The sequence below is a fragment of the Crotalus tigris genome, unplaced genomic scaffold (genome assembly GCF_016545835.1).
Source record: "Crotalus tigris isolate CLP2741 ecotype Arizona unplaced genomic scaffold, ASM1654583v1 scf7180000018923.2277400, whole genome shotgun sequence".
NCBI lineage: Eukaryota > Metazoa > Chordata > Lepidosauria > Squamata > Viperidae > Crotalus > Crotalus tigris.
Window position 1 is genome coordinate 1560241 of NW_024097276.1, and position 20836 is coordinate 1581076.

Consider the following 20836-nt stretch of genomic DNA (forward strand, 5'->3'; position numbering starts at 1 on the left):
TAATGAAATGGGCCATGCTGATGGCCTAAGTAGGTTACCTCTGAAGCTGGTAGAAGCAGACCCTGCTCCTGCCATCAATATTCTCTCCATTCAGGCATTGCCTGAATCTCCCCTAAATGCCAGGGACGTGGCTGCAGAATCAGCCACAGATCTAACGCTTGCTTGTGTACTTTCATGGGTTTTATCTGGATGGCCTGAGAGTTATCCAGGTACTGAATTCCAAAGCTTCTGGCTCAAGAAACATGAGTTATCCACTTTTCAGGGTTGCCTGTTGTGGGGCAGCAGAGTAGTTATTCCTACCTCATTGAGATCTAGGATCTTGGTCTTTTTACATGAGGGGCATCCTGGCATTGTCAGGATGAAAGCACTTGCGCGCAGCCATTTATGGTGGCGTGGGTTAGACAAGGATATAGAGGCCCAGGTGCACGGATGCCACTTGTGCCAGCGTTCACAGCCAGAAATGCCTCAGGCCCCTGTGCATAGGTGGAAGGAAACACAATCACCTTGGTCTAGAGTGCATGTAGATTACGCTGGGCCCTTTCAGGGGCAATTCTTCTTGGTCCTCGTTGATAGCCATTCAAAGTGGCTTGAGGTTCTTCCAGTTTCCTCCACTACCACTGCCAAGACCATTCAGGTATTAAGAGGAATTTTTGCTGCACATGGCCTTCCAGATGTTCTGGTTTCAGATAATGGTCCTTAATTCACTTCTTCCGAGTTTCAGGCTTTTCTGCAGGCCAACATGATTCGTCATGTGACTTCGGTGCCTTTCCACCCTTCCACCAACGGTATGGCTGAACGGATGGTTCGTATCACCAAGGATGCTCTCAAGAAACTGACTTACGGTGACTGGCATCACAGGTTGGCAGATTTTCTTCTTGCTTATTGCACCACACCTTCTACTTCCACTGGGAAGAGCCTGGCAGAACTTCGCTGGGGGCGCAGACTGATCACCAAACTTGATAGACTGCATCCAGACAGGGTGGCTCCTTGGGTTTCGCAACCAAGGGCACCAAGGTGTTTGCAAGTGGGTGCCCTGGTATGGACCCAGAACTATGGGCCTGGTCACCTGTGGGTTCCGGCTGTGGTCTGCAAGGTCACTGGTCCCTTCTCCACGAGGTTTCTCTGGACGACGGCCATGTCCTTCGGCGGCATATCGATCAGCTGCATATGAGACTGGACTCTTCCTCTTCAACTCCTGGGTTTTCTCCGGGGGGGAGGGGGACCAGTGTGTGCAAAGGGAAGGGTACTGTCAGCAATCAGTGGCAAATGGAGTGGCAGAGGAAGGCCTCTCCCAAGGCTCCGCAAGTGCACCTAACAGGAATTCAGGGGAACCAGGAATAATACATGCATCAGTACTCACTCCAGCCAGGGAGTCACTCAGGGGGCACTCTCACTATTCACAACCCTATCACAGCACTCCAGACAGGGAGAATAACCGGGAGCATCCAAACAACCCAAATCACTCCAGAGAACTGGCACCCAAATAAACTAGATGGCCAAATGCTGCAATTGCTTCCAAAAGGAAGTCAGAGTACACGGTGGTAGTCAGAGAGGCAAATCCTGATTCCGGTACCTCCGGCACTGAATGGAGGGCAACAGAATACTGGGGCACAGCAGAGACCCCAGACAACCCAGCTACTGGGCTTGGGAGTGAAGGAATGTGTTCCCATGATAGGTCCATTATGGACCTGGAGAATACCACAGAATCACAAAACACTGGGTGGGACGTAGAGGGTCCTGATAGCCTACACTCAGGCAGATCAACCAGGTACAGTTTGGAGCAAAGTCCTGGTCTGTCAAGCCCGGTGGGCAAGCAAGCAGACCAGGCAACAGAACCCAGGTCACGGGGACAACCAGGGCAACAAAGAGGGGGAAACTCCGCTGCAACAAATACACAGGAAGGTCAAGGGTGTTCTCAAAATCTGAGGAGGTCACAGAGGGTTAGAAGACCTCCCAAACACCTTGAAGAGTATGTGAAGTTGCTGTCAAGCCAAGAGAAATGAGGAAGGTGCCTACTGCTTGGGGGAATTGGAATTGTGGGTATTGGACACTCAATTCCAAAACGATAGCACAGCACCATGTTATAGTGCTGTGCTTGGGACGTTGCAATAGTCCCGGGCTGTTGCAAGCTGCCTGGGACCAGACTAAGTGGTGCCAGCCTGCACACTCCCTTTGTAACCTTTTTGCCCAGGGATTCTATTTAGAGTCAGAGAGGCCTGTGAGCCTCTGAGTTGTGTCGGAGTGAGCTGAAGAAGAATAAAGCTGTTGTTACTTTCAGAATGTGTGCTCTTCTTTCGCCATTGACTCGAGGACTTAACAACTTCCAAAATATTTCTGTATCAAAAACTCAGAACACTCATGGCAACAAAAGAGTTGAAAATGAATTGTAAAAGTTGATTGACTAGCTGTAAATCTCACAGTCAACATTCTCCTAAATATCTATCAATTTCAGGAGTTTACATTCTTCAAAGAACTGTTTCTACTACTGTTCATCTATTTATTTTATATTCTACTTAGGAATCTACTTTATTATTAACAAGCTATTTAGCTGAATGTCTGTTTAGATGAACGCTCAATGCATTTAACACTTTTATTTTCAAAAACTCAAGTCAGATTAAAAATACAAAAAAATCTGGTTAAAAATGTGGTTTGTCTTCTAAAGATGAAATGTGTGTGGGAGTCAAATGGAATTTGAATAGGTATATTCTACAGTCCAAAAGAATTTAGGAGATGTGTCATATATGCTCTTCTAATGAACTTCTGACAGATGATTCCATAGCAGATGTTCATGTCCAGATACAGTGGATTCATCATAGGAAAAGCTATTCCTCAGATAGTCCATGCCTAAATCATTTATAATTGTAAAAGTTAATATCAACATTTTAAACCAATTGTCAACCAATATAGATCTTTCAATAGAGGCATAATATAACCTCAGTATCATACATTCATGCAATCTGCTGCACGTTTATATTATAACTTATAACTAGGTCAATTGGAGCAATACAATTATTTAAGAAAGAACAAGATGTTTCATTACTGGGTTTTTGTTTTTTGAGAATGAACTCAAAAGGCAGAGGCAAATAAATTTAACAAAACAAAATAATAAATAAATATTCGGAACTACTGCAGCCTTCCATAATGAGATTAAAGAACAGAAGATATAATAACTGCCCTTTTTCATTCCAACTGGAAAAATAAAAATTAAACACAGAATCTTCCCACCAGCCATCCAGTCATTAGAATATTTAAAATATTTCCGTATACTAATATTTGAGAAAGATGTCTTGCTTATTGATTAAGAAAGCACAAAAGGGCCCTACACTGTACTTCCTACGAACCATATTTACAACAAGAAAGACAATCATATCGATGTTGCTGATATTTTCCCTGGTAGAGACTATAATATTTGTTAAACAACAGCCTACAAAGTTGAAGAAAATATCTTCCTTAATATGGTTTAGGAGGGGGTTTCAATCATATATATTTATCAGGGCCTTTTAATCTAATATTCTAGTTTTGTTTAAAGCTATTCTTATGGATGTTTTAAAATTAACCCAAAGCTGTTAAGGAAGTGGTGACATATAAATACAATCAAGAATGTACTTGCACATTTAATGCAATACTTATATGATAAAAATTTTGGAACTGGAATGATAAAGCATAGTGCATTATTCAAAAGGTGACAGAATTAAGGTCGTTAGTTTGGGAGAGGCCAAGATGAACAATCATTCAGTTTTAGTTCTCAATGAATTAATGATTCAGGTAGCAGTTTCATTGAACTAAGTACAGCAAGGATAGATGTATATATCAGAGAATAACACCTGTTCAATACATTCTGACTCTGACAATCATTTTATCTTATCACCCTTTATTCCAGTCAGATAAAAAAATTCACTTGAGGAATGCCTTTTAAAAATTTGTGATGTTTGTTAAATTTCTAATTGGACGTTTTAATGGATAAAAGAATATGGGTGACAAACCACAGTCCTAGATCGTCCGGAATGACAATGGGCCTATGAATGGTGAAAGATGTCAAAGGGAAATTTTTCCCATGTTCAACAATACTAGAATTTGGAATCACTTTTTTATTTTGATTTCACACTGGAAATCATTGCAATATTAAAATGATAAACAAAGAGGAGATTGAGTACATCCAAGGAAGATAATAAATCAAATCCCTTTGCCAAAAGTCAGTGTAGTTTTGATTGCTCAGGACAATGATACATGTTAGAAATAGCACAATCTATCAGCTTCCAGAATATAGTATTTTCTTGGTCACTAAAATAACATTGGAATAAGTGGTTGGTGGGCTATTCAATCAAAACAATGTTTATGTTCTTATGAACATATTTTTCTCTATGTGCTAAGCATTCTAAAAACATAATTTTTAGAAATGACTCAAAAGGAAAATTTCCTATGGTTTTAAAACTTCTATTATATTAACTGAAAGTCAAAAAACATAGGCAACTGATCTTAGAAAACTAGCTTACTACACTCAGCTTCTATTTTTTATCTCCCCGAATGCTTTATTTAAGAATGCAATTCAGGCAAGTATATTAAGGTACACACAACAAAGGATATGAAAAGATTAATCCACATGGCTTGCAACTCCAATATCAAGAATATATCTTGCTGTTTCCACAGTAGAATTTTCAATATTGTTTTTATCTTTGCAATGTTATTTTCCAGCTAAACCACTGACAGTTATAAAGTTCAATTTATGCATTATAGTCACTCTATTTTTTAATAAAACATTTTCACACAATTAGTCAAAAACTGTGTTCACACTTGCACCTAACCAGGGCATGAACAAATTGTGGTTACTTTTTTTTCTGTTATTCCCTACATCACATTCCATCTCATGTTGCTTGGTGAAACAAAGTAGTGTGTGTGTGTGTGTGTGTGTGTGTGCGCGCATGCGTGCACTTTTTTCCTTCACACTGAGCAGGGTGTATGTGTGTACATGTTGCTCTTCTCACCTCATGGCATCTATGCTTTTCTAGATATGTGTGTATTGAGAAGTACAGGCAGTTGCAAACGCTCTGTTCTGGGCCATATGACTTAAAATAGTAGGAAAGAGTTTAGAAATGGTGGAAAATATTTGTAGCTTGGGTGGTATATGTTGTTGGTGATTTGTTCTCTGAGCTTGTTTAGTTTCCGAACATTTTGTCACCAGGCTAGGTAAATTCAGCAGCGGAACTTTGGTTGAAGTGTCTTATTTCAGTTCTCATCTGCTTCTATAGGTCTTATGTGGTCAGCTGTTCCACATAAGGAAGGGGTTTAAAATGGTGCAGCCAGAACCATTCCCACTTGATCTACAACTGCTTCTGCCATAAGATTGCAATGAGGATTTGGATAAAGTCAGCTGTAAATCAACAAACCTGGGCACAAGATATATTCCCAATATTAACTTTGCTCTGGGTTCCTTCAAAAGCTAAAATCATATTACCTACATGCATGATTTTATATTATATTTATATTTTGCTTTTTAGCCTAAATCAGCTCCCCAATTTGTTTAAGATTAAAATCCTCAGTGCAAAAGTATAGTATGTTGGGGTACATGGATACCTCAGAAGTTGGCAACATCTTGCCCTATTCTTCAGGTCCCAATCACTGCCTATATATATGTAATTTTTAAACCCTTCTCTTCACATTTGAAACTCCTTTTCATATTTTAAATAATTATCCCATTAAATATATTGGAAAAACTATTTCTAAAACTCTGCAAACAATAATAGTCAGACACTGTCCAAGATTTTAAATCTGTTTAGTGTTATTTTTGGTGAGCAAACTGCAGCATAGTTTTACATATTTTCCACTTCCTTCAATGGGTAAGAAGTTTCAAGATTTGTGTTATCAGAATATACTGTATTGAAGAGAGGTTGCTAGTGCTTTACTACCGTGTTGAAAAAAAATATCTTGCACTCTTTCTACCAGTTCTCTCTTGATTTGATAAAAGATAAATTATTTTTGAAATTTCTTTGAAAAGAATAGAATTTTGGTGAATTCTCGAAGGCTGAATTTGGTATTTTTGTACTTAACTAGGAAGAGGCCAAGGTGTCTAGGTGAGTGTCTTAACACAGGAATCTTTCCTGTTGTCTTAGCCTCCTTGGTTTCTGATGCTACTTCAATAAAATCTATGGAAAGACATTACAAGGAAGCTATTCCTGCTGGGATCTTTCATAGTAGAACATGTGGGCAATCAGAGAAGCTTCAGAGTAATGGAGAGACATATAAAAGAAATCAGACACCCGCAGAGGCACTGTTGACCATCTCAACAATAAAACTCATGCAAAAACACTACCAAAGAAATTCAAAACATTTTCAAGCATTCTGAGAACATGACCAAACAACAGTAACAAAATTAAGTAGAAATCTGTTTTACAGGGGAATAAACCCAGGATAAATTGCAAGGCAATTTTGACATAGCGTGAACTTACACATACACTAGTAGAGTGTAATTAGAGATAAGGAGCACAGCATACTTAGTAGGTAGTAAGTCCCGTAATTCCACTTTAAAAAACAAGAAAACTGAAGTATATTTGGCCTTTAGCTAATTTTCAATGCCTTTGAGAGTACATAGTTCTACATGCTGATTTAAAGTGACATGTAAAACAGATATCACTTTCAAGTTAATAATAACTAGAAATTGAAACCAATCATAGTTTTAAATTGCAACTAACACCTATGTCTTGTTAAAGCAGGGACGAACTACAAATTATGGTTAAGAAGCCATACAAAATGGAGCTAAAACCCCAGGGTAGTCAAGTCACATCTTAAACCACATTATGACAACTCCGAAAAATACATAGTTTTCAAAGATTAGAGTATTGAAGATTATTTTCAAATTACCAAGACTGAGAAACTGCAGTATGTCTATAAAACACCCTAAACTAAGACTATGAGATCTGGACAGAAAAACTAGATGGCAATAAAGGGATACAGAAAAATAACTCTTTGGTGCCCTCTAATGAACTTCTGGAGTTCTACAGACTAGTTCTTGTAATCTTAGTTTACAGTAATGTGTGAACCATCAACATTATACAAAATGTACTTTATGAGTTAGGCCACTATGTCTTTTCAGTGATTTTAAAATATGGTTGAGCATAATATAGGAGGAGGAGGAGATCATTTCAGTTACAAAATAAAATAGGATATAAATAATCATTACTATGCTTAAATATTGGTTCATTCCATTAATTAGTAAAATATTTTTTTCCAAAGCATATCAAACTGGTGAACTGAGGCATGCTTAAATAATGGTTATGCTGTGAATTTATTTTCTGGATAGGGTTTTAAATATGAGCTTCCTCAACCCATCAGAGCATCCTGACATCAGCCTTCCCAAACTGGAGGCCTTCCAGATTTGTGGGAATTCATCTGTCTAAATTACTAGCCTTTTGATTAGCTGTCTGAAAAGTCTGGGAGATGAAGCATATGTAAAACGTGCTGTATATGGTGGCATTATGAGTAAGAGATTACATTTCCAAGCAGATCCAATCAGCAGGTCATTAGTGATGAATAATGGACGATGTAGTTCAGGGCCGCAGGTTTTCCATTCTTTCAATATGTGCTGGTCTCCTTCCAGTGATAAAGCAAAGGATCATGAGTTCACATCCTATCTTAGTTACTTTCTCTCAGCCTAAGTCACCTAACAGGGTTATTGTTGTGGGGAAAACAGGAGGCAAGTGTGCTGGATATATTGCTGCCTTAAATTATTCGTAAAAAGAATAAAGGTGGAAAATAAATGAATGAATGAATAAATATTTAGAACATTCAGACTGTGCAATTAAGTACAGTCATTACTAAATTGTTCTGCTGCACTCTGAGAAGAAGAGAAACAGAATAGACATACCAGATTTCCTCCAGCCTGGAAATGAGGCAGCCATCTTCTCTGTTTTTTTTCTTGAAACTCCCATTAAAGAAAGTGAGAACAACCAAGATCTGAGAATGGAAGATGTCTCCTGTCCTGTGCTGATTCCTTCCCTGAAAGTAGGTTGCTTAGTCATCTTTTTTCAAGGAAGAGAACCTACAGGAGATTTGTGTTTTTTCCTCAAAATTCTAAATGTCATATAACCTTATAGGGACAGGTTATAATCTTGTATTCTGAGCTGCTGCCATCAGTTATTAATGGGTTGTTGCAGGAAGGCAGATTTCACTTGATGATCAGGACAAACTTCCAAATAGGAAGAACAATTTGAGAATGGAACCAATTACCTCCAGAGACAATGTCTTCTTCTTTGGATGCTTTAATTTGGATTCTTGCAACAAAGAATATGTTGGAGTGATGGCATAAATGATACCAGGTTATTCTGAGATTGAATGGGTCAATGTGGGCTCTTCCATCTACTAAGCTACATTGGGAGAAATTATCTGTATTATTATTGCTACTGCACTATAAATTTTCAGGGGTTCGGCTCCAAACTGGATATAACTTCTTTTGGAAGGAGGCCAATGGAAACTGATTGGCACTTTATAATATTTTATTTGTTCACAAATATATAGACAGAACATACCATAATACTGCAGAAGACTACCAAAGCCATTGCCCTCACACCAGTTATCAAGGGATGTGGGTTCACACATAGCAGAAAATAACGGTTTTCCTAACCATAACTTTCTTGAACAAACTATAGAAATCTGATGAGCAAATCATAGGAAATTGTACCCATTGCTTACAAAGCATAAAACAAATGACTAGCCAGAAGCTACATTAGCCAGATTAGAATGTAGAGCAATATGTGACTTTTAATTGCAATCTATCTCCTCCACTTTGGAACACAAATTCCTCAATTCTTACATTGGCTACATTGACCAAGCTCCTGAAGCTGTAACTCAAGACATTTGGAGGGCTTCTGCTTAACAACTTAACAACTGGCATGTGTTTCATGCGATCATCTTTTGCAACTTTCTGGCAAGCAAAGTCAATGAGGAAGCCAGATTCACTTATCAACGGTGTTATGGTACTAACTTAACTGCAGTGATTCACTTAACAAATGTGGCAAGAAAGATAGTAAAAGGGGCAAAATTCACTTAACAATTGTCTTGATTAGCAATGGACATTTTGGACTCAGTTGTAGTTGTGTGTTGAGGATTACCTGTACATCAGTTTTATTTGCTCTTTTTCTTGCATGTCCTTCACATAATAGATTTAATGATATGGAGTCTCTGTGTTTGCAATTTTGATACATCCCATATTGTCCTCAGATAACATGGCTGGGATTGGTTCTTTTATTTTGAAGTTTATGAATACTTTGTGTAGTCATATAAATTTCCTACAAGCTTGTTCCACAGCACAGCATTAAACATCTATAGATTACAGAGCTACAATACTTTGTTTCTTGCTACACCAGGTGGTGAGCATGATCCTATAAAAAATAAGTGTTCTGTAATTGAGTTCCTACCCAGATTTATCTCCCAGCCAATCTGAATTTGTATATCTAATAAATTTTATATTATTAGTTATAGGCAGTTTTAAATAAAGATGAAACATTCCTTTTAAGTATCTGCCTATTTTACTATTGTCCAGTCCTCTTATGTTGGCTCACTGACCTTTCTATGCAGTAGTCCAACTGCACTGGCTATATCAGGTTTACTTAAAGTTATAATGCATAATAGTTTTCTTTTGGCTGCCCTATACATGACAACTTGTTTTGCTTTCCATCTTTATTTAGGCATCCAACTTTCATGGGGATACTTCTTAGCTTCACTGAGACTTAGAAACTTAATTAGCTACATTATCTTTGTTTTTGACTAAGCAAGCTTTCTTTCCTTTTGTCATTTGTTATTTCAGTTGAAAATAATGGCTAATATGCTTATAATATTTTATTTCCACTTCTTTATTCTCCAAGCTATCTATTGCACATAGAATTAAATCAACATAACAGAGAATATACAAGTGTATTCCATATTTAATTGCTGTATGTATGCTGTATGTAAATCATAATCATCATTTTAGCCAGTCTATTCATTGCAGGATGAAGGCCTCTTCTGCATGTTTCCAGCCAATACGGTCCTGAGCTTTCTTTTACCAATTGGGCCTGCAATACTTGCAAATGTCATCGATCCATCTTGTTTTAGGTCTCTTTTTTTTCAAGTGGGTGGGAACCATTCTGTGACTACCTTGATCCACCTTCCATAAGTTCTTCTTGCTGTGTGACCAGCCCATTTTCATTTCAATTCATTTACTTTCTTGATGACATTGTATACATTTGTTTGTTCTCTAATCCAGGGGTCCCCAACCCCTGGTCCGTGGACCAGAACTGGGCCGCGACATGCCAGCAACTGGGCTGCACAAACAAGCAAAGCTCCATCTGCAGGATGCAGGCAGCACACAAAACCGTGCCGTCTCTGGTCCATGGAAAAATCTCTCTTTACGTAATTGGTCCCTGGTGCCCAAAAGGTTGGGGACCTCTGCTCTAATCCATGTGCAGATCTTTCTATCTTGCCTTTTAAGCTGAACATGTATCTTTCCATGGCTCATATGTAAATATGGGCCAGTATTTCCTTAATCAAAGTTCATGTTTTCAATATTTGCTTAGGTTTATCAGACCATACTTTGGCTGCTAGCTTTAGCCTACGTGTGGATGTTTACAATTTACACACTAATTTTTATTTGGCTCTTCAAATTTGGTGATCAGTCTATCTTCTTTTTCAGATCACCATGCAGAAAGGTTGTCTTAAGTGCTTCCTGTGCAGTATTTGAAATATTGCTAAACTTCGAATTCTAATACTTGCATACTTAACTATTAATGCAAAAACATAATAAACCTTACCATATTCTTGTCTGTATTCCTTAGCTATCATGTTTTCCTGAAAGGCCTAACCTGAAAATAAGCCCTAGCTTGATTTTTTTTGGGGGGGGGTGGGTCTAATATAAGCCCTACCCCAAAAATAAGCCCTGGTTTTGGGGCAAGGCACATACCTAAAAACCAAGCTAGGGTGGGGATAGGGGTGTGGAGCTGCCCCACGTGCCCTGCACTCACTTACCTTGCAGCTAGGCCTCTCCTCGCTAGCCCATTTCTTCTGCGGCGTCTTCTGCAGCCAGGCCTGCATTTCTCAGTCACAGGCCTTTCCAGAAAGCCACTGTAGCCGAGAACCGAGGTATGGATTCAGTCCATAGCTCAGTACTCAACTGCAATGGCCTTCCAGAAAGGCCTGACTGCAAAATGCAGGGCGGAATGCAGCTGCAGAATGCAGCTGTTCATTCAGCCACAGAAGAAGTGGACCAGCTGGGTGGGGCTGTCAGAGCTGGAGGTGAGTATAAAAGACACCCCCCCAAAATAAGACCTGGTGCCTCTTTTGGAGGCAAAAAAATAAAATAAAAATAAGACCCAGTCTTATTTTCGGGGAAACACAGTATTAAACCTAGCTTTATGGTATTGCATATTGCGTGAGCATCATATTTTGTTTTGAAAGAATGCTTATAGTCTATGGCTTTCTTTCCCTTTAGTAGCTATGTTAAAATCCATATTTCATTTTTGTGCAAGGATTTGTTTGCTTCTGATGCAGTTTCCCTCCATCTCTATGCCTTCTGTGCTACTGGCTACGATGTACTTTTTTTCCATGGATTGGGCCCATCCCTGGTGCAGCACTTCTCTCAATTCCTTTATTAGGTTTTTCAGATCTTCTTAACTCTAATTCTGGATTTTATTTGCTGCTTCCCTTTGTGAATTGCCTGGACAGAGATGCTACTGGTAAAACTAGGTTGGTTTGTATTTACCTACTAGAAGTCATTTATCCTTTATTGAAAGGAGCAATGTAGTGTATGTTTACTTTTTCAGTTTTTAAGTCCAAAACTCTGTAGCCTTTAGTTTTTATTTGATAAATCAGCATTGTTCCTAACTGGGTTCTGTAATTTATTTATTTTTTAATGTATGACAAGCTTTGCATCCAAACAGCTTTAGATGTGACATTTGCTCCCATTCTATAATTCTTATTTATATTTATTTATTTAAAATTCACATTGTTATATCCATACACCTCACACAGTCACTCTGGATGCATACATAATCATAATCAAAAGTATATAAAAACATTAAAAGAATCAAAAGCTAGGTTAAAACAAATAAAAACAAAATGGTATTCTGCTTATGAGGTTTTAGCTAGATCTTTTATTGATAAAGCTTTGCTTTATCCCAGTATTTTTTTTTTCTTCCATTCAATTGTGACTAATTTTCAGAGATTGCCTGGATGACAAGTCCCTACAGGTTTTTTGGCAAGATTTTTTCAGAAGTGGTTTGCAGTTGCTCCTTCCTTGGGCTAAGAGAGAATGACTGGCCCAAGGTCACCTGGCTGCCTTAGTGCATTTCCTGGTTTCTAATGTGATACCTTAACCATTAGACCGAACTGCTTCTCTCTCTCCACAGCATAAGATCCAGCAAATTAGCTTTCTTGTACTTTCTACTAACATTACTTGGTAGTTTATTGTAACAGTGCAAAATTTATTTTTAAGTAGAATTTTAAACCCATGTTGCATAAGATAAAATAGACTTAATGCAATTTGCATCCAACTCAGTTGCGTAACAGGCTTCTTGAAATATTAAAATTTACTGGGCATTTCATTTTAATACTGCCTTTTCAGCATGTACTAAATTAATTTTTTTCTCATAAGATTCATCAAGCAGATTTATTGACTTGATGCATCACTATATATCAACAATTTTCCTTTCAAAATCTTGTCTAATTTCAAATAAGCATTTATTTGCTAATATAAATATTATTTTTCTATCATTTTTTTGTAATCCTTCTGAAGGCTTGACTTTTCTTTTAGGACATTCCCTCTCATTATCTCTTTCTATTGTATGGGTCCTTACTTCTGTAAAGTCTGCTTTCTCTTTTAATATGTTTTCTTTTTAAGTACGTCGCCTTTCATTACAGTAATGATGGATTACATTTATATTGTTTAGAGATTTCCCTTCAGTTGCACAAGTTTGCATATTTCCAGTTTGGCAATTATATTCTCAAGGGACTTTCATCATAAAGTTTCATTAACTGTACCATATATGTATAGTTTTGTGGTAATTATCTTAATAACAGTTTCTTGATCAAATTATCAGGAAGGTTCATACTACAGATAGTTCTCGACTTACAACAATTTGTTTAGTAATCGTTCAAAGTTGCAACAGCACTGAAAAATGTGACTTATAACCGTTTTTCACAGTTATGATCTTTGCAGCATCCCCATGATTATGTGATCAAAATTCAGATGCTGGACAACTGGTTCATACTTATGACTGTTTCAGTGTCCCAGGATCACGTGATCACCTTTTGCAACCTTCTGACAAGCAAAGTCAATGGGAAAGCCAGATTCATTTAACAACCAGGTTACTAACTTATCAACTGCAGTAATTCACTTAACAACTGTGGCAAGAAAGGTTGTAAAACGGGGCAAAACTCACTTAACAAATGTCTCACTTAGCAACAGAAATTTTGGGCTCAATTTTGGTCATAAGATGAGGACTACCTATATTTTGTTTTACTGTCCTCTGAATAGAAAACTACTCTAGATGTCATGCCTTGATATTTTCAGATGAACTAGTTTTCTGAACATTAACATTTTAAATTTTATATACTGTTTTTATACTTTTAATATTTATTATACACTCTCAGAGTCCCTCGGAGATGGACAGTTCTTAAATATGCTAAACAAACAAATAAAATAATGAATTATTCATTCCTAAAAATGCATATATCTTCATTAGCTTATTCTAAATCTCTTTTTCTAAACCAGTTTGCAATCAACTTAATTTAGTTTGTTGAGTTAATTACTTCAGATTTTGGTAATCTAATTTTTTTTTATCCAAGCTGTCCTGACATGGACTTCTTCTGGACATGGCATCTCCAAATATTCTGAGAAGTTCATCTTTTTCAAATAATGCCTCTATTTCTATGCTATATTGTTTCCCATCTTCATGAGACTTTTCCAGTCCAATCCATTTATGCAAGCTTTGACAGTACAGAAAAAACGTTCTTCAGTTAGGATGTGTTAACTCCCACTGAACATCCATGATACGTGTCTCTGAGCATTGGTTCAGATATATACTGGACTAGAAATAATTTGGGATATTTTTTTGACTGGGGTGCTTTGAGTGCTCTGAGTGCCCAGTGTGTAGTTTTGGCTTTGTACTAGACCTAACTCTTCTGTTGGAAAATTATGATGGGTAATTTCCATTTTAGTTTGTACCCAGCACACTCCCAGTCAATTCCTATATTCAGATTAAAGCAAGCACATCTGTCACTTAGTTCAGCCAGCAAAAATATCTATCTTGACATTTATTAAACATTAGCAAACATCTAAAATAGTTACTTTTAGTAACTATGTAGCAACCAAACTGTATAAAATGTAGAAAAAAACAGGAAGAGATAGATGTAACCAAATTGTCAGCATTGTCTATATGAAATCTCAAATAGGATGGAAGATTCCAGAACTACTGGGAATAATTTGCATGGGTGGTCCCAAAGATTTTGATTATTTCATCTTTAACCCTTTTATATACAAGAAGTAGCATGCACATGTAATAAGGAGATGGAAACTGGGACATCAGTTGATCTCTCCTCTTTTTTGCATCTTAAAGGAAACAATTTAGTAGATGAGGATGATCCATCCAACACTAATGGCTATTTAGCAAATGAATAGATATTTATAGCCATTTGGAGGAAAACAGTACATGCCAATATTTTGGTTCACTTATCATATTTTGCTACAATTTTGTTTACCACGGTCTGTTACATAAGCTACATAATTGACACCTCATACTAAGTTATAAGTTGTGGTTTATAAACTGCAGTAACAAATAGCATCCAAAGACATAAATAAGCAAATCACATTACTACATGACTTAACAGTGTCATTGATACTACTGTAGGCTAAAATGGCCGAGAAGAAAAAAAGACGGATGGGAAAATGGATACTAGCTGGCTGGTAATATTTAAAAATGAGAATCAGCAGTGCATGTCAACAAACCTATTGGGACTGCAAAAATCAGGATAACCATTAGATACAGAAAACTCTTGCTTCCATCTAATGGTTATCTGGATTTCTGTAGCTTATTGCTAGTAGCTCTAAACTGCATTTTTTTCTGACCCCATCATTTGCTCTTCAAAGATGAAAAGAAATGAAAACCAAGAAGTGCTTCATAAATCCTCATTTTCCTGCTCTCCTGTAGAAATGCTTAATACAATGTCATAGAACGATGTGTAAGCTTTATTAAAAAGGAAAAAAATACAAATAAAACGAATAATAATGTTCCTAACACTATCTGATAATTAATTATATTTTCTAAAGTAAATAATCAAAATAATTCATCCTGAAAAAATGTAATCAATCCTATCACAATCTGGGTACTGAAAGTTAGCATTCGAAAGAATTATTAAAAAGTGAATAAAAATGCCTGATTTTAGTGCATTCATCCATTTACATTTTACACCATTTTGAGTAATATGCATATTCTACAGTTTCATTTTAAAACAAGTTTTATTATTATTATTTTAAAACAAAAATATTGTATTTGTTGTGAGCTATCTTATCAAATTAATATTGTCTTTTGTTGTTTATATTTGCTGAAGGTACTTGTGCCTGATGGAACTGTATTTCTTAATATTGCCACTAAACTATATTGTGTGCTGAATATGATAATCTTTGATTATTTTGAAGTTAAGCATTTGAAAAGATGGCTTCTGTGCTGGAAATATCTTTACAAAGAGCTGTGCTTCATTTAGAATGCATATTCTAAAGGATCTATATCAAAAATGGAGAAATATTTATACTACAAGTAATATCTTTCACCCTTAAGTTTAATTTTACAGATACTATTAAAAATATCAGATAAAGCTGCTTTATATTACATGTTACATCGTTGTCAACTTCAACTTGCATTAGTGTTATAATAAATTACGAACTGCAACATCACAGCTTTCATCTCATACAGTTCATTGTACAAGATGTTCAGTTTGGTTAAAATTTCAGATTAAGTTACTGGTAGGTAATAAAAAATATGTAAAATTGTTGCTAAAAGAAATAATGAGAGAAGAAAGCTTTAAACCAATTTATAGTTTTCAGCTGTTTTTAAATTTAGTTCTGCTTCTACAGTGCTGAACCTGTTTTAAGTATGAATAAATATTCTACATTTGTGTCACAGTGAATTCCTTCATACTATGGTGTTTGTTTTAGTGAGAACACAACTAGCGTTGTTGCATTGCTTAAGTAATCAAGTTAAGATAATAGAAAATATTACAGTTACAGGCTAAAGTCTCCAATCACTTTAAAATCATAGCCATGTAAAAATATTATCAAATAGTCATTTGCACTGAGGAATAATAAACAATAATAAATGCCTTTGCAGCTATGTTACTGCATCCTTTAACAGAATTCGGTTACCAAGGTAACAGGTTGGCCCAATATTGATGTGAAACAACTATATTGTAAAGCAGCTAGGTTAGTGTATGTTATATGTCCATAAAAATGGCTTAAAAATTAACTTATAGATTAAGATATCTACACATTTTGTTTTAATTTGCTGAATAAGTCCAATTCTAATTCGCATTCATTTCAAAGGGAAAGGAACACATTTAGGTGCTAATCTTTTTAAAATAGCTGCCATCACAAAAGAAAAAAAAATACTATGTTTAAATGTATCCTTACTTTATGACAGCAATCTTTATAAAAGAACAACAAATAAGTTAGTTTTTATAATAAATGCCAAAAGACCGCTTTATAGCACAAATCTGAATATTTTCAATTTTTATCAGAGCTATATTCACAACTTAGACGTTTGTATCTTAGCAAAAGGTCTATTCATTTTCATAGTTGACTTTCAAATCTTTTAAAATTGTTGAGCTTTCTAAAAAGTCTTTTATTGCATAAGCGGTGCCACACCCTGATTACCTAGCAAAAATGCTATTTTCAATTTTGGAAGAGGTATGTTTTTAAACTGACAAAATTGTCTCTTCAATAAATACAAAGAAAATATTTTAGAAGTATTTCAGTACAAAATATACTTATTTAACAGATGATCAGCTCAATGTCTGTATTTTCATATTCTTCCATTGTGGAATAACAATTGGTAAAACAAAACATGCAAATATTCACCTACCTGTTTATATGGTTTAATTAAGTCTGAGCATGGCAGTACACTCAGCCATTCTTGTTTAAAGCAATGGAGAGACTGTGAAAGCTTGACTATTTAAAAAAAAACCCAAAGGAAAAAAGAAGCTGTTTTCAAAAAAACCTTGCTTGAATAGACTGTGACCAAGATAGCTGAATTTATCAATGGGAAGGAGAGATGTGGAATGCGGAGAGATCTTCTCATCCAAGGTGGTGGTGGAAGGTGGTGGTTTCTTTTTAAAGCTGCAGCACAGGACTTTCCTCTCCTTTTCTGAAGGTTCAAGGCTTGAAGATGACCACTGACTGCAAAGGCCCCTTGTCACATCTGCCTGAACATCAGCCCAGGATGATTGCTCTGCTGAAAAGAAAAACTCAGCAACCAAAGCCCTATGCACACCTCTTACGCAGTAAGAGTTAAAAATAGATTGCATGGGCTTTATAAGAAATACGTCAGTTTCGAAGGGTTTAATTTGATATTGCCATTAATTAGCAATATAACATACATTATTTAAGAGCAGCCAAGGCAAAGGGGAAAAAGAGTGATACCAACTGGAAGCAGCTTCCGCTTAATTCTTTTAAAAATAATAGTAATAACAAAAGACCCAATGCTGGTTTTGAAGTGCAACAATGAGCTATTAACTAACCGTATGGAAAGTGAAATTGAATTCTGAAAATGCTTGCTTATACAGCAGTCTCCTTTAGGATGAACAAGCTCTTGCTATGGCATGATATGGCACACAGGGCATTTACATGCTCCCTTTAGAAATACTAGGCATGGTATAATGAATTCAGTCTCGAGATCATGCAGGCAGTGCAAGCTGCATTAATCCTGCCTGCCATTTTAGGCTTGCAATAGAATGAGACAGAGACAGCCACAGCAGCACATATCCACTACGAGAAAAGGCAAGGGACAGCTCACCTTATATGCAGTATCTGATTAATGTTGTTAAGTGACATTGCAAATATGCTCTGTCTTACAGCAACCGTGTGGGAGGGAACAAAGGAGAAGAAGGGGGGGGGGAACCTGCCATCAACTGATGATGCAAGGTAAATTGTTACTATGCTGTGTTCAGCAAAGCTCCAGTTTCTTCATCAATGCAGCCTTGAAGTATGGCAGATTTTCTGGCAAAAACCTGTCTGCAGATGCCTTTCTACTGACCACAGCCATCTCCTATTGAGAAAAATGGAAGATTTCTTTTTCTTTTTTTTAAAAAGAGGATTGGAAAGAAAATCCGCAACAATACCCTCCGTGATGAATGAAGATTTCACATAGTACGTATTAGGTCCTAGCTCTATAGTACTATTGTTCTGTTTTGCTATTTTCTTTACGACAAATAATTTACTCTGCTGTAGATGTTATTGTTAAGCATTTAAGAGGTGAGACCACCATTGCTAAAGCACTAATTCTGCAGTGGATTACTGAAATGCTGAGCCTATTGACAAAATCACAGGCACATCAGGTCTGGCTGCAGAATCAGCTGTCTGCTTCTGTGTTGCATCCTGTTTAACCACAAGCATGGTTACAGCTAAATATATCTGCAAGGCATAAACGGAAGCTATTTTGCAATACAGCTTATATTTCAAAATGCCTTTCCATCCTTAAAGAGTTCCTAAAATCAGCACCTGCTAGAAAATGAAGAATCAAATCTTCTGCATTGTTCTATGCCATGGAGAATGTTACTCCTAAAAAACCCAGTGACCTATAAAATACTAAGATGACTTAAGTGGTATATACTGATACATGCTCCCTGTAGCAGAAAAAAAAAAAAAAAGCAGTTGGCCATAATCGGGCTGAATTCACATTAGAATTCCAAACTGCATGCCCTCTTCTTAAGCTGAGATGCTGCTTCTTGTTTATTGTTATTTCTGATATTCTTTTTATTCATAGGCTATCTCTGCTATTGTGGTACATTGACATTTTGGCATCATGGAAGTCAGCACAGCCGCTGAAGTACTCTCAGTTTTAACAATCCAGATCTAACTTTTTAAAAAATAATTAAAGTAAACCACAAACACTAAAGCCAATTGCTGTCACAAACAGCATTGAAACAGCTTTTCTTTTGCTTTTGAAATTAATAGCATGTTATCTTGTTTTACTGCATTAGAGACACCGAATAGGTCTTCAGTTAAGGCAGCAGGATAACATATTTAAAAATGAAGACAGGATCTTAAAAACAAATTTGTTTTGTTAAAAAGAAACTTATACATTGCATAAAATATATACGGTAGAAATAAAGGATAAAAAAGTGTGTTTTTTTTAAACTGTCTGAAATAGAAACATGTCTTGCTTTCTATTTATTGCCAGAATTTCCTCTCAGGAAAAATAGAGAGGAGTGGAACAGCTTATGATGACCACTAAGACTAAACTGTTAATAGAAGGGGAAAAAAGCCTACCTGACTAGAGAAGAATGAAATCCTTTCCATTACAGGATTACCAAGGGTTATATGCTTTATTCTCTCAAGTCTACTGGAATCTTTCAAAAGTGCTCTTATTTCTAATTCTCTACAAAATAATCTTTGAATGTTTCAGATTCATTGAATCTTACATCAAACACCAATGTGTTTATGCCACTAGTATAGTTAATCTGGAAATCCCTTTTGGTACAAATGCCTGTCTCCAAAACCCCCCCAAAAACATTAACATTAAATATTTGCTCCATTCTCAGCATATTTGTTCATAAATTAAATAAGAACAGCCTGAGCTTTCCATTTACACTATAAATGAAGAATAATTCTACTTAAACAAGTAGAATTGTTTACATATGTTGTTCATAGTATATTTAGGTGTTTGTTATGTATGTTTCACTTTGAGAGCGGGCAACTAAATTTCATTTTTGATGTGTGCCATTGTGCCCACAGTAAAAAATGACAATAAAGGTTATCTTATCTTATCTTATCTTATCTTATCTTATCTTATCTTATCTTATCTAAAGATTGTGATAAAGGGAAAAGTAATAAAGAATCCTAAAGTCCTTTTTTATTGCTGTTTAAAATAGAAATTATAGCACAGTCATATAAAATTTGAGCCTTTGCTTATAGGATTTTATTCAATTCTGTAGAAAAGCCTAATGTGGGACTGTCTTATAAATTTCTGATTCCCTGCCTTTTTTAAGAAGCTCTGAACTTTTATTATTGTCCTCAACTTCATGATTTGAGTATCAAATTCCACAAAATCCAGCATTTTAATTATATACTATTTTACTTACAGATGCAAGAATATGAAGAAGAATCGAGATGCATACCTCATAATTTGATGACACCGAAGTATTATGTAGAATAGATAAAATTTTCCCAGGGTCACGTTGACAACTGCAGACTTAGCACAGCAGATATTTAATGTTTTAAAATGAGGACATTTATTTAAAGTGCAGTGTCAAAATTAAATGAGAAAAATAAAACTATATATAACTTGCAGCAACAGAATTCCTGTATTATGATACACCTTTTAATTTCATGTCATGTTAACTATTGCAGTACAGCAGTTAGTTATTGTTTTAAAATGAGGACATTTCTTTTAGGAGCAGTGACAAAATTAAATGAGCAAAATAAAACTATATGCAGCCTGCAGCAGCAGCATTCATAGACTGTATTACAATACAACTTTTAATTTAAAAGTGGAATAGTACAAACCCTCATTTTTTTCAAAACGAACAGCCCAAACTTTCTGGCATGGTATTTAATGCGGTAATAAAAATAAATCAGTTTGCAGGAGATTAACACAGTCTATAG

At 36.1% G+C, this 20836-nt stretch overlaps 1 protein-coding gene and 1 long non-coding RNA gene across 4 annotated transcripts in view; one reads left to right on the forward strand and one right to left on the reverse strand.

The window, feature by feature from the left end:
- ZBTB38 (zinc finger and BTB domain containing 38) overlaps positions 1 to 18012 on the reverse strand; it is a 35722-nt gene extending 17710 nt beyond the window's left edge. Inside the window, exon 1 of one of the 3 annotated variants that reach the window (XM_039357451.1) lies at positions 17097 to 18012. Coding sequence is in view for 1 of the 3 variants with exons in the window: in XM_039357448.1 (XP_039213382.1) it covers positions 10993 to 11058 (66 nt within the window). In the remaining 2 variants the exon portion in view is untranslated. Of the gene's footprint in view, positions 1 to 10992; positions 11074 to 17096 lie in introns of those variants that run through there. The other 2 variants (XM_039357450.1, XM_039357448.1) reach the window with 2 other exon arrangements.
- A 141-nt stretch (positions 18013 to 18153) lies between these two features.
- LOC120314403 lies at positions 18154 to 20521 on the forward strand. The gene is made up of 2 exons (XR_005558424.1): positions 18154 to 18379; positions 20316 to 20521. It is a non-coding gene; the product is annotated as an uncharacterized LOC120314403 (long non-coding RNA).
- The last annotated feature ends 315 nt before the right edge of the window (positions 20522 to 20836 follow it).